This window comes from Bombus huntii, chromosome 5 (genome assembly GCF_024542735.1).
Source record: "Bombus huntii isolate Logan2020A chromosome 5, iyBomHunt1.1, whole genome shotgun sequence".
Classification (NCBI taxonomy): domain Eukaryota; kingdom Metazoa; phylum Arthropoda; class Insecta; order Hymenoptera; family Apidae; genus Bombus; species Bombus huntii.
The window spans coordinates 1,562,099-1,575,928 of record NC_066242.1 but is presented as its reverse complement, the minus strand read 5'-3'; the positions used below and the strand labels follow the sequence as shown (position 1 = coordinate 1,575,928).

Here is a 13,830-nt window from a genome sequence, read left to right as displayed (position 1 = left end):
TTGCGTGTATAGAACGAAACATCCTTCGAATGTGCGAGCCCACGTGCGCAGAATTCACCCTGGCAACGAAGTTTACGTTGTAGATATAAGCAAAACTGGTCAACTTCTATGATTTTCGTAGCGCATACCCGTTCTCTTATTTTCAGGGGTAAATATATTTATCTATTTGTATCTTTCGCTTCTTAACGATGCGAGTTCCTTAGCTTCAGAGGAATTACTCTTATGCGAATCAACTTGCCATTGATTCACATTTGACAAACATTTACGAACTAAGTTTTTACCATTTACGATGCTTGTTCCATTGTATTTTTGTGCTTGATAAAAGCTAATATTTGCTGGAACCCCTTCTCTTTCTCTTTCTCTCTCTGTCTCTCTCTCCCTCTCTCTGTCTATCTGTCTGTCTGCCTCTCTCTCTCTCTCTCTCTCTTTCTCTCTTTCTCTCTTTCTCTCTTTCTCCTGTCATTTGTTTCGCTATGTTACGATTTAATTTGTCTTTTGTATATAATGATTTTTGTTAAAAGTAGTCAACTGTTTACAGCGATATTATTAATGTTACGGAATCGCGAAGCGAAAAGAATACATAGGTCGCGTCGATTGGAAAGTATGAAATTTTTTCTCGTTTAAGATGGAGACGAAAAGTCGACATAGTCGAAAGTCATTTGGTTGACCTTTTCTGTTCACAGGTGTTCAATGTCCGGTATCGAATTGTACGTGTTACCGTGATGGACCTCGTTGCATCTACGATCACTATCGAAACGAACGAAGCGAAAATTATCCTTGCCATAAGTGCGGTAACGTTTTCACGCGAAAAAATAATTTGTATAATCACCTAAAATTTCAGTGCGGCCAGTTGCCGAGATTCAATTGCCCTTATTGTCCGTATCGTACGAGGCATTCTTCGAACGTCAGGTCTCACATACGTAGAATGCATCCTGATCAGGTGGTGTACGTTCTGGATATTCGCGGTGACCAACAGAATAACGAAGCTAGTAACAACTGAATTTTCGAACGATCAACGAAACGAAGCTTGACAAACTGTCATCAGATTGACTCCGATGATCCAGTCGAATTCTTTCTACTCTTATTGTCAGCTCCTACTTCGTTTTCTTTTCTTTCTGTTTCTCTTCCCTGCGAAAACTGAAGAGACACAGTCCCGTAGAAAATAAATCGACTGCGTTGAGATTGCCCGTTGCGCAATGTGGCATAAACTTTTGTATTTTTCGATAGCATTTAAAGTAGCGCAAGTTGATCCGCTATGCGATCAAACGACAGCCAATTTTTCTGTATCGTACGACAAACTGAACGTTTGTTTTGGATGGTGGATCGCGCGTGGCAGCTTCTACCGGTTTGTAAGTTCGTTACACCAGACCTATTGTCATTTTCATCGTCTTCACGGATGATACATATGTTACTTACGATCTCTGTACTAGTCAATGATCGTCGATTGTCTAATTTTTGCAAATTTCCTGATCTTATCGTTCGGTTTTCGCGAAGAGATGGATTCTCTCAATGCGCACTCGTAGATCGTTTCCACGAACGAAACGCACGTATAAACTCGCAATCAGCCAGACCCGTTTCGTTCCAGATACTACGGGCCCGTTCAGCGTGTTCGGGATCAACGTTGGTATCGAAGACGACCAAGGCCAAAGTATCGGCAAACTCTGGTCCCGATCGTCGAACCAAACCGATTTAGACAATAACTTTAAGACGAAGAGGTTTCCCTGTCCGAACTGTACCTGTGCCTACAGCCAGAAATACTCGTTGAATCGGCACCTGACCTACGAGTGTGGCCAAGAACCCCGGTTTAAATGTCCCCACTGCGAATATCGATGCAAGAAATCGGCCAACATTTATGAGCACGTGAGAAGAAGACACAAAAACTGTCAGGTATACGCGATCGACGTTCTAAAGATCGCTCGTAAGGAAGAGACTTAACCACATTCGTTCCTCGTACATTCAACGACGCTTCACCGAAGTAGCAGCTGCCATTTTCTACTTTGCTCCTTATGCGCTACACTTGATTAGGGGAATTTTTGAATTCCCTTTTTATAACGCCACTCTTTTTTTTTTTTTTTACCATTTACGAATTATACCAGTAACTATAAATAAAGACATACGTTGATCGAAAAACGGTTGGTAGTTTGTCGTCGTTTATTTCATCTCCTATCCTTTCCACGCGATATCGAGACGCAACGTGATTCTTTGCTCTTCCTCTTTGCTCTACTTTGCTTCGCCTCTGCTCTACGCTGCTTCTCTCCGCCCTGTTTCGCTTTACGCTCATTGTCAGTTCTGCCCTGCCCTGTCCTGCCCTTTTCTCTTCTCTGTCCCGCTCTGCTCTGCGGTCTTCGCGTTCTTTATATCCTTCATGGTTGTTATCTACGTTAGAGCGAGTTAACGAAAACACGCTTTACAAACGATAGCTGTTTACGTTCAGTGGTGAATCTTCTTTTCCAGGCGTCGTCTCGCGTTTGGTTTGCGCAACTTGGAGACAGCGCAAATCGACCGCCCAACGACTCTCCGCTGCTAATAAAAGGTTCTTCTGCTCTAACGCTTGCGGCAGTTCTTTCACTCACCGCGGCTCCCTAACCAGACATCTGCGTTACGAGTGCCGACAAAATCCACGTTTCAAATGTCCGTCTTGCGACTTTCGTTCTAGATGGACATCGGACGTCTATAGGCACGTACGTAGAAAACACGAAGGTAGCGTCGTACGTTGCATCGACATCGGTAGAAACTAACATTGCGCAAGATGCAAATAATTGTTTTCTTGTACTCGAAGAGTAAAAATGTCTCACAATAAAACTTTGTTCATTTATCATTGTCGCGTTATACTGTCGACTTGGGAGGCGTGCGAGTTGCGACGCGGTGAGTCGCCTCATTCTTACAGCGTCGAACGAAAAACAGGCTGTTGTTGTAAACCTGTGGTGTATTCGATAGGAATCGAGGCTCGTCATCATGTTCGTTGAAGCGTCGTCAACCGTTCGAAGCATGCCGATCGGACGCGTTCGGGCACAGGCGCAAAAGAATCGAATCGGACAGAAACGCGTATTCACGAGGGGAAAGAGGCTATCTTCCACTAAGAGGACTAAGAGTATCTCAGCGAGTATAACGTTTGGAATTTCGTCTTACAATGTATGCGAATAGAGTAAAGGTGCAACGACGTGTGCGAAATTCACGCGACCTGTTTTCGCGCGTTGTTCCTCGCGCCTCGTAAAGAAGAAGGAGCGCGCGAGGATCGTCGAATACGCAGCGTGGACGTTGATCGACCGGACGTTTCGATCCAACTTAAACGAGTAAACGCGCAGCTCCTTCGCGTCGCTTCTCGGACTTTTAGCGATCCGGATAATTGACCGCGAGTATTTTGTTCTGCTTTCAGATTCTCGATATCACGCGAACGCTTGCTACAAGAAGCGACGAGTACGGTTCAACGACGCGACTTACAAGCAATTTCCCTGTCCTAATTGTCCGAGCGTTTTCGTTTGGAAATGCACGCTGAAGAGACATTTGCGTAACGAGTGTGGACAAGAACCGCGCTTCAAGTGTCCTTACTGCGTGTACCGTGGTAAATGGAAGGCCAACATATGCAGGCACATCAAGAGAGTTCACAAGGATTGCAGCATCTACGTTCTCAGCGCCTAGAATTTTTTTATTCGATCGATTCTTTGCGATTCTATCGGTCGAACCGTGTTTTGTCATCTCGCATTAATTCTTCTTAATAAACTGAGTATATGACGAACCGAAAAGTTGCGTTCTTTCTGCGCACACTCCAAGTATCGAAACGATACTGACGATGAATCGAGGTAGCGAACGAGCCAACAACCGATTTATCGCAATGAGAAAATTTCGTCTGTTCGTTTGTTTCAGATTCCGAGCAAAGTTGGTGGCCGTACAGGGAAGTTGGTAGATCGACGAAATGCAGATCGACGAAACTGCGCAACGCGATTTACATTTGTCCGAGTCCTAATTGCGCCAAATCGTTTAATTGGAAGGGAAACTTGAACAGACATCTGAGATACGAGTGCGGCGTGCAGCCACGATTCAAGTGTCCGTATTGCGAGTATCGTTGTAAAGTTAAAGGAGACGTGAGCAAGCACATACCAAGAAGACATCACGGTTTGGTCGTCTACGTGGTCGACTTGTTCACCGCCTCGTCTTCCAACTAGTCGACCTCCACGCAACCCGAAACCTGTATTTTCATTCGAATAAAGCATAATTCGCCTTTTCCAAGTTGCGTGCTAGTTTTTACGACTAAAACACGTTACGTAAATCGCACGGTTCCATCACGAGTATACGTTACTTTCCTATCGCTGTTTTCCCGCTGTCTCTCCCTTCTTTCATTGCAGGTAATAGCAGGTAATTATAGGCGTACACAACGATTATGCACATGCTTTTTTTCGCTCTTTCACGGACCATGAAATACGATCGCGATCCGATGGATGGTATCGGAACGGATTTATAGGGCCACGTTTTCATTGATTTTTCTCGCACGTTTATTACACATACTCGATGCCATCTTCCAAGAAGCGTTTGATCGCGGACGATTCGTTCTTTTTCAGGGCACAATGGATCTACGTCATTGAGGGGTCAGCAACGCACGAATTGCCTGGTGAAAGCCAGCAAGTACGCCTGCCCGAATCCCAACTGTCGAAGCGTGTTCGCTTGGAAGAGAAACTTGACCAGTCATTTGCGCTATCAATGCGGCCGACAACCGAGATTCAAGTGTCCTTATTGCGACTACGTGTGCAAAGTTAAGGCTGATATACGAAAGCACATCAGGATCAAGCACAAGAACAACGACGTTTATGTGATCGATATTTGCCAAGCGTGGGAAATTGTTAGATGAATCGTTTTGCGACGAGCAGCGAACGTCAACGAGAGAAGCTATGACCGAGCTTGAGATTCGACGAGAAAAGAATGCGCGGCCGTGTTGTCAAACGATCCGATCCGATACCTTTTGTCGACTCGCGATTCCGACGAAACATCGTAAAATCATCCATGACGAGAATCGAGGTTCGCTCCTTGCCGACGCTTTGCATGCAATCGTGGCCTTTTCCCCTTGTTGCTTCAGGGTTCCGGCATTTATATCGGCTACACGCAGACACTAACAACGAATCGAAGTTTTTCACACGGTTCGGAATCATGTCCTTCCATGTTTATTTCTCGTTTTCCACTTGTTGTGGTTCCACGCCGAACCTTCCGCTATCGCGATACTTTCGGATCGCAACGGAGCCGACGAGTTTGGGTTCAAATTGAAATTCAATTGTCTGTTTGAAATGGTTTGTCATAAAGTTAACGTATTTTGATAACTATGCGACTGAACGTTTTATCTCACTATCGTCTGTCTCAAGGGTAGTTTCGCTCAGGTGCCTAGTACACAGTTTTCTCGAGAACCACAAGCACTACACATGAGCGCAGATCGAAGTTACGTTCAATAAAGTAAATCAAAATTCAAAGTACTCGCGAGTCTTTATTTCAAGCAAAGTTCACCGTTCACTCCTTTATCCGAGCCAAAGGGCTCAAAACAAACTCAGATCGCTAATTCGCGAGATCGTGTGAAACACGTCCTCTCCTTCTTTTTTTTCTTTGTCTTCCCCTCCTTTTTCTTTCTTCCATCGTCTCTCGCTGTTCAGGACATTTATATTCGTTCCCTTATTTTTCGATTCCTTTTCTCTTTCTATTATTGTGCTGGCATCCTTTATGCATTGTGTACGCTATTTATACTCTGATGGGAATTAGCCTTGCGTATACGCCATAAATAAATGGAATTAAATTAATGTGAAATTTTCCTCCTTCTAGGTATCCATGCTCGCGTCGTCGTTCAGACGAGAACGAGAAGGTCGGATCCGTTTACCAAGACAAAGAGGTTTCCATGTCCAAATTGCACGAGTGCCTTCACCCAGAAACCGAGTCTGACCAGACATTTGCGTTACGAATGTAGACAAGAGCCACGATTTCAGTGTCCCTACTGTCAACAGAGAAGTAAAAAGACGTCGGATATATACACGCACATCAGAAGAAAACACGCGAATTTGAAAGTTTTCGTCATCGATCTTCACGAATTGATGGCACACAACTCATACAACTCGTACAAAATGAGTCGGCTATGAAGCAAGTTGTAGCAGCTGCTTCGTTGGTTGCTTCGTTTCGCCAACATTTTTTCAAGACCGAGTTTCCCATTCTCTGATTTCTCCCCAATTATCTTCTTCTAACTTAAATACTATACACAGACTGACATACGTGTGAGCGAGCATGCGCTTGCCTTTGTGCATGCATAAGTACGTGATTACGAACATACTGGGAATGAAATTATCTTTGAAAATATCAAGCAGAAATTGATTTGAATAAAATTTTATTCGTTTCCATCGTATCGCATATATATAGCGTTTATTTGAACCACGCGTTCCGACCCTTTGTCAGCGTCGTTTCGTGTTTCTACGATGCAAAGCGATTCGTTTCAGGTCACTTTGCCCAGCGATACGGCCAATGGAAATCGCAACGCGCGGTTAAAATCGTTCGCTGATTTTTCTGTGACGCGCGATTCGAACGTTTCCAGTATTCGATCGGTTATCGATCTTTCGGTACGTCGGCGTCGTTGTTTTCGTCGTTGTTTTCGTCGTTGTCGACCGTCTCTTCCTTCATCTGCCGCAGTTGTTGCATACGCGAATTCTGTCGTTGACGATCTATGCGACTCGAACTAGCTCGTAGACTGTGCGCGAGTATTTTGCTGCGTTTTTTGTTTCAGTCAGTCGTGATTTCGGCATCTGGCGGAACAAGTCGAAGAAATTCTGCTGTCCTAACTGTCCAAGCGGATTCACTAGGGAAACGAACCTCCGAAGACACGTGCGGTACGGATGTGGCCAAGGACCGAGGTTCAAGTGTCCCTACTGTGACATGCGTTCGAAAGAGGTCTCGAACGTGTATAGACACATTAGGACCAAACATCGAGGAATGTGCGTCTTTCTCATCGACATCGCTACCAATAGACAGTTTTACGCACGAAAAAATTAATCCATATGGAAATGTTCTTTCTGCATACAAACGAACTGCCATCGAACGTACGCGATACAGAAAAGGAGACGTATTTTGCAAATCGCGCGATAAATAACGTTATTTCGAGCAATCCGATCGCAAAAAGAATTCGTCATCTCGTTTAGCGAGCCCGTCCATGCGCATTCGCGAAATTCCCACCAATTTCCGTGGAATATTGGAAACGAAGAATCTGTAAGCTCAAGTAGCATGTATACAATAAACGTTCATCCGTTGGAGAAATCGGGAGTTTTTCGATTTTCTAAAATTCCAATTGTGCCAACAGAAACAAAAGAAATATTGCTGTGAGTTTTCTGTCAATTATTTTTTTTCTGTCCGTCTCCTCCTCCTCTTCTTTCTCCTCCACCTTCTCCTCCACCTTCTCCTCCTCCGTCTCTCCTCTTCTCATCGTCTCTCCGCCTTTCCCTCGTTCCTCTTTATATCCTTCACAATCGACGACAATGTTACGGCAACAAGAATAAACGCGTTACATCAGAATCCACTCTGCTTGTGATTTCAGGTGCGATGTATTTACCGGATCCATCGATCTTCCAGTATCACGTGGATCACTGTGTGCAGTTGGAACCGCAACAACAGCGTTGTCGTCGACTGGGAAAGAAGCACGGAAGCAATGATAGCAATAGGTTAGTCTGATTGCTTGTTTGGTCGCGATATCGCGTACATTTGCCGCGTTTCGATGACGATTCCCGGCATTCGAGTCGCGTGCAAACGCGATAATTCGCGATTTTTCTGTAACGTTACGATGATGCATCAGGTATAATTGTCCAAAGTGCGAGAGGACTTACCGGCACTTGCATCACATGTTGCGCCACTATAAGTTCGAGTGTGGCAGCCCACCGAGGTTTCAGTGTCCCTATTGCGAAATGAGGAGCAAGCAGTCCAACAACGTTTATAAACACATACGCCTGAAGCATCCAGGATCGAAGCTCGAAGTCGTTGTACTTCAATATGACCAGCAATAAACTTATTTCTTCCTCTTTCTCTAACTAAGACAATTTGCTAACAATAAAGAGTTTGATTGTGATAAAGAAATAACTAGTGTTTTGCGTAGACCAACCATTATCCTTCGATTCCCACGTGAAAAATATATCTCATGCAGCGTGGACGAGGTGTAACGATTAAACACGCGTTCAATTACTTTACTTACGCTTTACAGGTTGGAAATCGACGAAATCGGTTAAGCACGTGGAAGAGAACGGCAAGGACGGTGTTTTGGCGGCTGTCGAATCGTCGACCGCGTGTTTTGCCAACTCCTCGATGAATTTTGTTCTCGTACATACAGCTTGAAGATGCCTGCAATCGCTTTATTTGTTGTGTGTCTATAACTCGACGAGATAGTTGAACGTTATCGTGAGGCGCGCGTGTATGTGTGTGAGCCTGCAAGCACAATTTCCGAGTTTTCCCCCACATAGAAACCATTCAGTTTCATTCATCTTTACCTGTAAATCTTCTTGTTCACCGACGATCCTTCGCACACGCGGTTCTTCCGTAGCGGCTCGATCGTTCGATCGAACGACTACCATCGCGTGAAACGATTCGCGAGTTTTCACGAGAAATCGGACGCACGATCATACATCATTCGTCCGCGGACAAAAAGCGTGGAAAAGAAAAGCAAGCCTTGTTCGAATCGACGAGGAGCGTCTCGAGCGAGATTTTCACAAATCACAACTAACCGATCTATTCCGTTTTTGTTTTCAGCATTCCTACAAATGTTGCCGCTACCTTGGATCGAGGACAAGTACCCGGAACGAAGCTCGAGAAAAAGTAAAACCCGATTCCCTTGTCCACGTTGTCGAAAGAGTTACACGACCAAGAGCGCGGTGACGGCCCACTTCAAGTACGATTGCGGCAAACCGCCGCGCTTCGAGTGTCCTTATTGTGGCAAGTTGAGCAAGAAAAAGTTCAACATCCAGGATCACATACGGCACAAGCACCCATCCAAGCCGGTCATCTGTAACACGTTGTTTTAGGACCATTCTTCTACCGACGCGATGTATGACGCGTGTCGATGTGTTGGCCGCCGTTTCTCGAAACGATACCGATACGAACGTCGTTGATCAACGGTTACCTCTGTGCGTTACTTCTTCGTAAACGAAACGGTTCGCCTTCGAATCGTCCGAATGGAATCGCAACTTTCAAATCGCCAAATCGACCAGGATCGGTTCGCGACGTCGAAACGACGCGTAGTGATCCGGTTTCGTTCGTGGAATCGTTGATCGATAAAATCGTTAAATAGAAGAGCCCGTTAATCGAAAGACATCTGAAAGCTTGGAAGAATAAAGAAACTTTTGTGGGAAAAGCGAGAATAAACGTGTTCGGTTCTATATTCTGTATTCAGTTTGAAAGAGCGACATCGGCTTTGATATTGTTCGTATTGGTCGATGTGTACTCTACTCCTATATGCTATATCCTACTTTGCATGATCCCCTGTGTTTCCCTCTCGTTTGCGTGCCAATTGTAAGGCGATGTTGGAGAAAGCTGTTCGCGGGAATTAGGGCTAGCTTACGAACTTGACCGTGATACGATGTTTTGTAGGTGACCGACTCGACGATCTCCTCCGTGTCGCGCATTCGAGGAAGTACGCGAGGAAACGGGACAAGCTGTACAACGCGTTCACCGGGAAATTTCACTGTCCCAACTGTAACAACGGCTATGGCAGGCGAGACACTATGTTGGGTCACTTTAGGTACGAGTGTGGCAAGGCGCCGAGGTATAAGTGTCCTTACTGCACCATGTGCAGCAAGAAGACATCCAACGTTTATCAACATATCAGGTGTATGCATCCCGAAGAACCTGTCACCCTCGTTAAACTCTATTGAACCGTTGCTCGCGGCTTACCAAGCCAACCAACATCGGATACAGCAAAATGTATCCAAGCGTTAAAACCTCCTCTTCCTCTATATTTCTTTCGAACACGTGCAATCAAATGCACGATCCAGATCGTGTTGTTCGATCACGCGTCATAGACGGCCAATATTTTCCAATTGTCGTTCGAACGAATAAAATTGCTGAAGAAGAACAGACTCGTTTCTCCTACTTTGATCTCGTACAATGTTTCCTCTCGAATTTTTAGCAACGACGATCCAACAACAGCAACAACGTCCAACTTTTCGTTTCGTCTCGTCTCCTTTGGTTTTCTTTGCTTTCGCCGGTTACTCCAAGTTCCACGAACGTTCGTTCGATTAACGAGCCTTTCGGTTTGTTTCGTTTCAGATATAGCAGAATGGCGACCGAACGAGAGGTTCGTTCGTCAGGTTTGCGACAACGGACTCGATCACGAGAAATTCTTATCACGGAAAACGGAGCGAACGCTGATTTATCGACGCGCGAGAAGAATTCATCGTATCGGCTTCGAGGCCATGGCGAATCATCTGCATCGAATGGTTTCCAAAAAATCAACCACGCCGTGCCAGGGATCGCGTTGTTCGTTCCAACGGAAGCAAACCTCGATTTTAAACTGTTCTTTTTTCATTTGGATGCCCTCGTCGATTATTGGACGCGTGCCCTGTCTCGCGCGAGTGGCAAACGATCGAACATATTCTCACTGCGATCGCACGAAGAAGATTGCAATCGGAACGCACGACTGCTAGCGTATGGGGCGAGTGCCAATGCTTCAAACGATGGACTCTATGTATTCCTGTAAATAAATGAAAACACGTAGGACACAACAAACACACAACCAAGCTTGTCTCTCCTTTGGAAAAATACGTGTGCGAGAACGTACGCAACGTATCATCCTTCCGATCCCTTTAAAGATCGCGAGACGAACGACGGCTCGTCGTGAAATTGAATTTTCGCTGGCCCGCAGTTATATTTAATTTTCGTCACCCGTTCCCAATTGGTCGAACGAGTCAGAGGAAATACGACTTGCTGCTTTCACTTCTCTCTAACGGTCCATTCTCGTCTCTTTTTCTGCTTACAGACTTCAGGCCAATTGTCTTGGGAAAGTTCCACGGTGTCGTTCGAAATTCTCGGCACATGCTGAGGCTACAGACGTCCCTTAACCGGCGCGGCTTTCCATGTCCAAGATGCGCCCGTACATTTCACACTTCCGGCGGCATGAGTCGTCACTACAGACTCGAATGCGTCGATCTGCCGCGTTTCAAGTGCCCGCACTGCGATATGCGCAGCAAGTATACTCAGGCTGTGTATAGGCACATTAGGGCCAAGCATCACAACATGGAGCTAAGATTCGTCAAGCTTTACTGAATCGTCCTGGCGACGCTGCGACCTATTGCTTCGATTTCCAATCGTCGATTCAACCTAATCACCTCCTATTTATACCGAATATATCGATTGCCGCAAACCGACCGTATACCATGTTCATTTCGTGTTGCACGCGCGTGCGCGCTTTTCCGGTTACGACGGCGGAACACGGTTCGAGCAGGCTGCAACGCGCGCATAATTCGATCGACCGAACCGGCCGAGTTGTTCGGCAAGAAGAGACGGAAGAAGAGACATGGAAACGATCGGAGCGAGAGATGAGAACGAAACGTAGGAACCTGTTCGATTTTAACGAGCCCCGAACCACGTAGAATGCATGTACCAAGGTTTATTGAAATTCCGATCGAGCACAGATAATAAACCGCCGACGCGGTGAATAAAAACCAACGATGTATGCTTGCGAATTGCGAACAGAATCATATTGTTATTAATATTATTACTATTGTTATTATCATCATCATCATCGTCGTCATCATCGTTGCTATTATAACAGCAAGATTTCGATGTCGGTACCAAACCGTGGCAATGTACCGTCGTTGTAATGTCCGACTAGATCTTGTATTGTACATTTGCGTGGCTGCGCTTCGACGTAAAGCCTGTTTTTTGATAGTCTTTGTACAATTGCCCATAGTTTATTCTCAAGGAGCCTAGGAACGTTTTTACTTACCAAAGGACTGGCGCGAATAAGTTAGCGTAGGAATTGCGAATAATTACAGTGAGGAAGATTAGACGAAAAAAAGGAAGAAGAGAAGAGATAAGAAAAGAAAGGGAAATGTCGCAAAGACAACTGTCGTTTTTTTTTTTATGTTTTACGTATGTCTTTTTCTTTTTTTGCATCTCTGTTTTCGTCCGTTTTCAATATTTTCTAAGCTCTTGTTCCGATTCCATCTTCACAGTTTTCATTCTCCTTCCCTACGTAGTAGCACGGGTACTCACGAACAAGTACAGTCTAATTGGAAATTTTGCCACTCGCTACATCTTGCAAGCTCGACCGAGTCACCGGCTTGCGATTTTCTGCGCTTGTGCTTTATTCGTTCGATTTTAACTGTGTACACACGGCTGGGTAGATCACGATACAGTCAATTTTCTGTTGTTAATAATCGAGTGATATTGAATTTTTTGGTGCTGAAATAAAACAAATGGCGCGCGAGCAAGGGTGAGGAAGAGAGAGAGAGAGAGAGAGAGAGAGAGGAGGGGAGAAATTTTGATATCCTTCGAATCGTTGATCGTGTGGCGAAATATTTGAATGTTGATATGAAATCCGTGCTTGCAGGTAGACAGCCGGCAAATCATCATGCTTGGTTCCACTGCCCTCGTTGCACACACAGTTTCCTGTCGAAAGACCGTATGATGCGTCACTACCGGTCCCATTGCAACCTCCACGAGACTCGTTTTCGGTGTACGTACTGCGATTACGGGTCAAAATATAGCTCGAATGTCTACAAACACGTACGAAGGGTCCACAAACAATTGCCTTTGTTTAAGCCACACCGGCTGCTTTTTCGTTGATCAACGAAGAGCAGATGTTGTTGTTTTCGAAGGACGACGATGATAAAAAGGGAAGAGGAAACGCGGAGACGTGGACGCTCTAACGACAACGACTTTGCGCTGCGTCGTTTCAACGAGGAGAGACGGACGCGCGGCACAGCACGTGCGTGCGTTGTTTTCAACGGCTTGTGCTGCGACTTTTCACCAAAGATTGCTATCCTTCTCTGTCACCATAAGATCTCTGTAATCGATCAATTTTTTTCTTTCTTTAACCACCATCCGCCAATAAAATTCGTTTATTTCGTTCGATCACCGGAAGCGTGTTAATTATTTGACAGAATTTAACGATTGCGTCTACGTAGAAACACGCGTTCACCCGACAACGAAGAGACCTTTGAAAACGATTGAAAGCGTCTCGCTGTCGCAGTTTCAGATCGAAATCGTATTCTCTGAAATTCGTCGCACGAACCGTAGACAAGCCTACTGACTCGGCCTGTGATTTGCTTGTCTTTTGCAGGGTACGTCGAGGAGTCGCGGCCGGGGCAAACCGATCAAGTTCAGAGATACTTTTGCCCGAGATGCTGCAGTTCGTTCAGTAAGAAGGCGAACATGCTGACACATTTTAGATACGAATGCGGCAAGGAACCACGCTTTCAGTGCCCGTACTGTGGCAAAAGGGACAGAAAATCCTCGAATACCTACAGGCATATCAGGACCTACCACAAGGGTAGTAGAATTCAAGCGTACAAGCTCTACTGAATCGATGTATCGATCCTTGGAAGAAAGCAGGAAGGAAGGAAGGAAGGAAGGAAGGAAGGAGAGAAGGACAGGAAAGAAAGGACAAAAGCATGGAAGCGTTCTTTCGTAGGCGTGTGATTCGGGATGAATTGGAATCGAGCGAAAAGCGCGAGCAGTTGTGTGTACAAGATTACGAAAATAGATGTGTTCCTTGTCCCGTGAGAATCACTGTTCTCGTTCTATCCCGTCTTTCAGCTATCTCATTTTACTCGATGCTACTCGTTTCAGCGACTGCTCGACATTTAACAACAGGATTAGACATTGGTTCGCGTA

The 13,830-nt window shown here is 45.3% G+C and overlaps 2 protein-coding genes across 20 annotated transcripts in view; both read left to right on the top strand.

Moving 5' to 3' along the window:
* The window catches only part of LOC126866181 (longitudinals lacking protein-like), a 76,376-nt gene that overhangs the window by 49,291 nt on the left and 13,255 nt on the right, over positions 1-13,830 (top strand). For 3 of the 19 annotated variants that reach the window (XM_050619457.1, XM_050619458.1, XM_050619450.1), the window contains exons 7-9: positions 8,746-8,928; positions 9,583-9,822; positions 10,261-10,652. The exons of 8 other annotated variants lie outside the window; for them this stretch is intronic. In XM_050619457.1, the coding sequence (XP_050475414.1) occupies positions 8,746-8,928; positions 9,583-9,822; positions 10,261-10,637 (800 nt within the window). In that variant the 3' untranslated portion in view covers positions 10,638-10,652. 8 more of the 19 variants (XR_007689802.1, XM_050619452.1, XM_050619451.1 and 5 more) reach the window with 8 other exon arrangements.
* On the top strand, positions 3,643-4,227 carry LOC126866218 (longitudinals lacking protein, isoforms A/B/D/L-like). Its single transcript, XM_050619553.1, has 2 exons — positions 3,643-3,800; positions 3,865-4,227. Exons 1-2 carry the CDS (start codon positions 3,791-3,793, stop codon positions 4,161-4,163), a joined length of 309 nt encoding a protein of 102 aa, XP_050475510.1. The 5' UTR covers positions 3,643-3,790; the 3' UTR covers positions 4,164-4,227.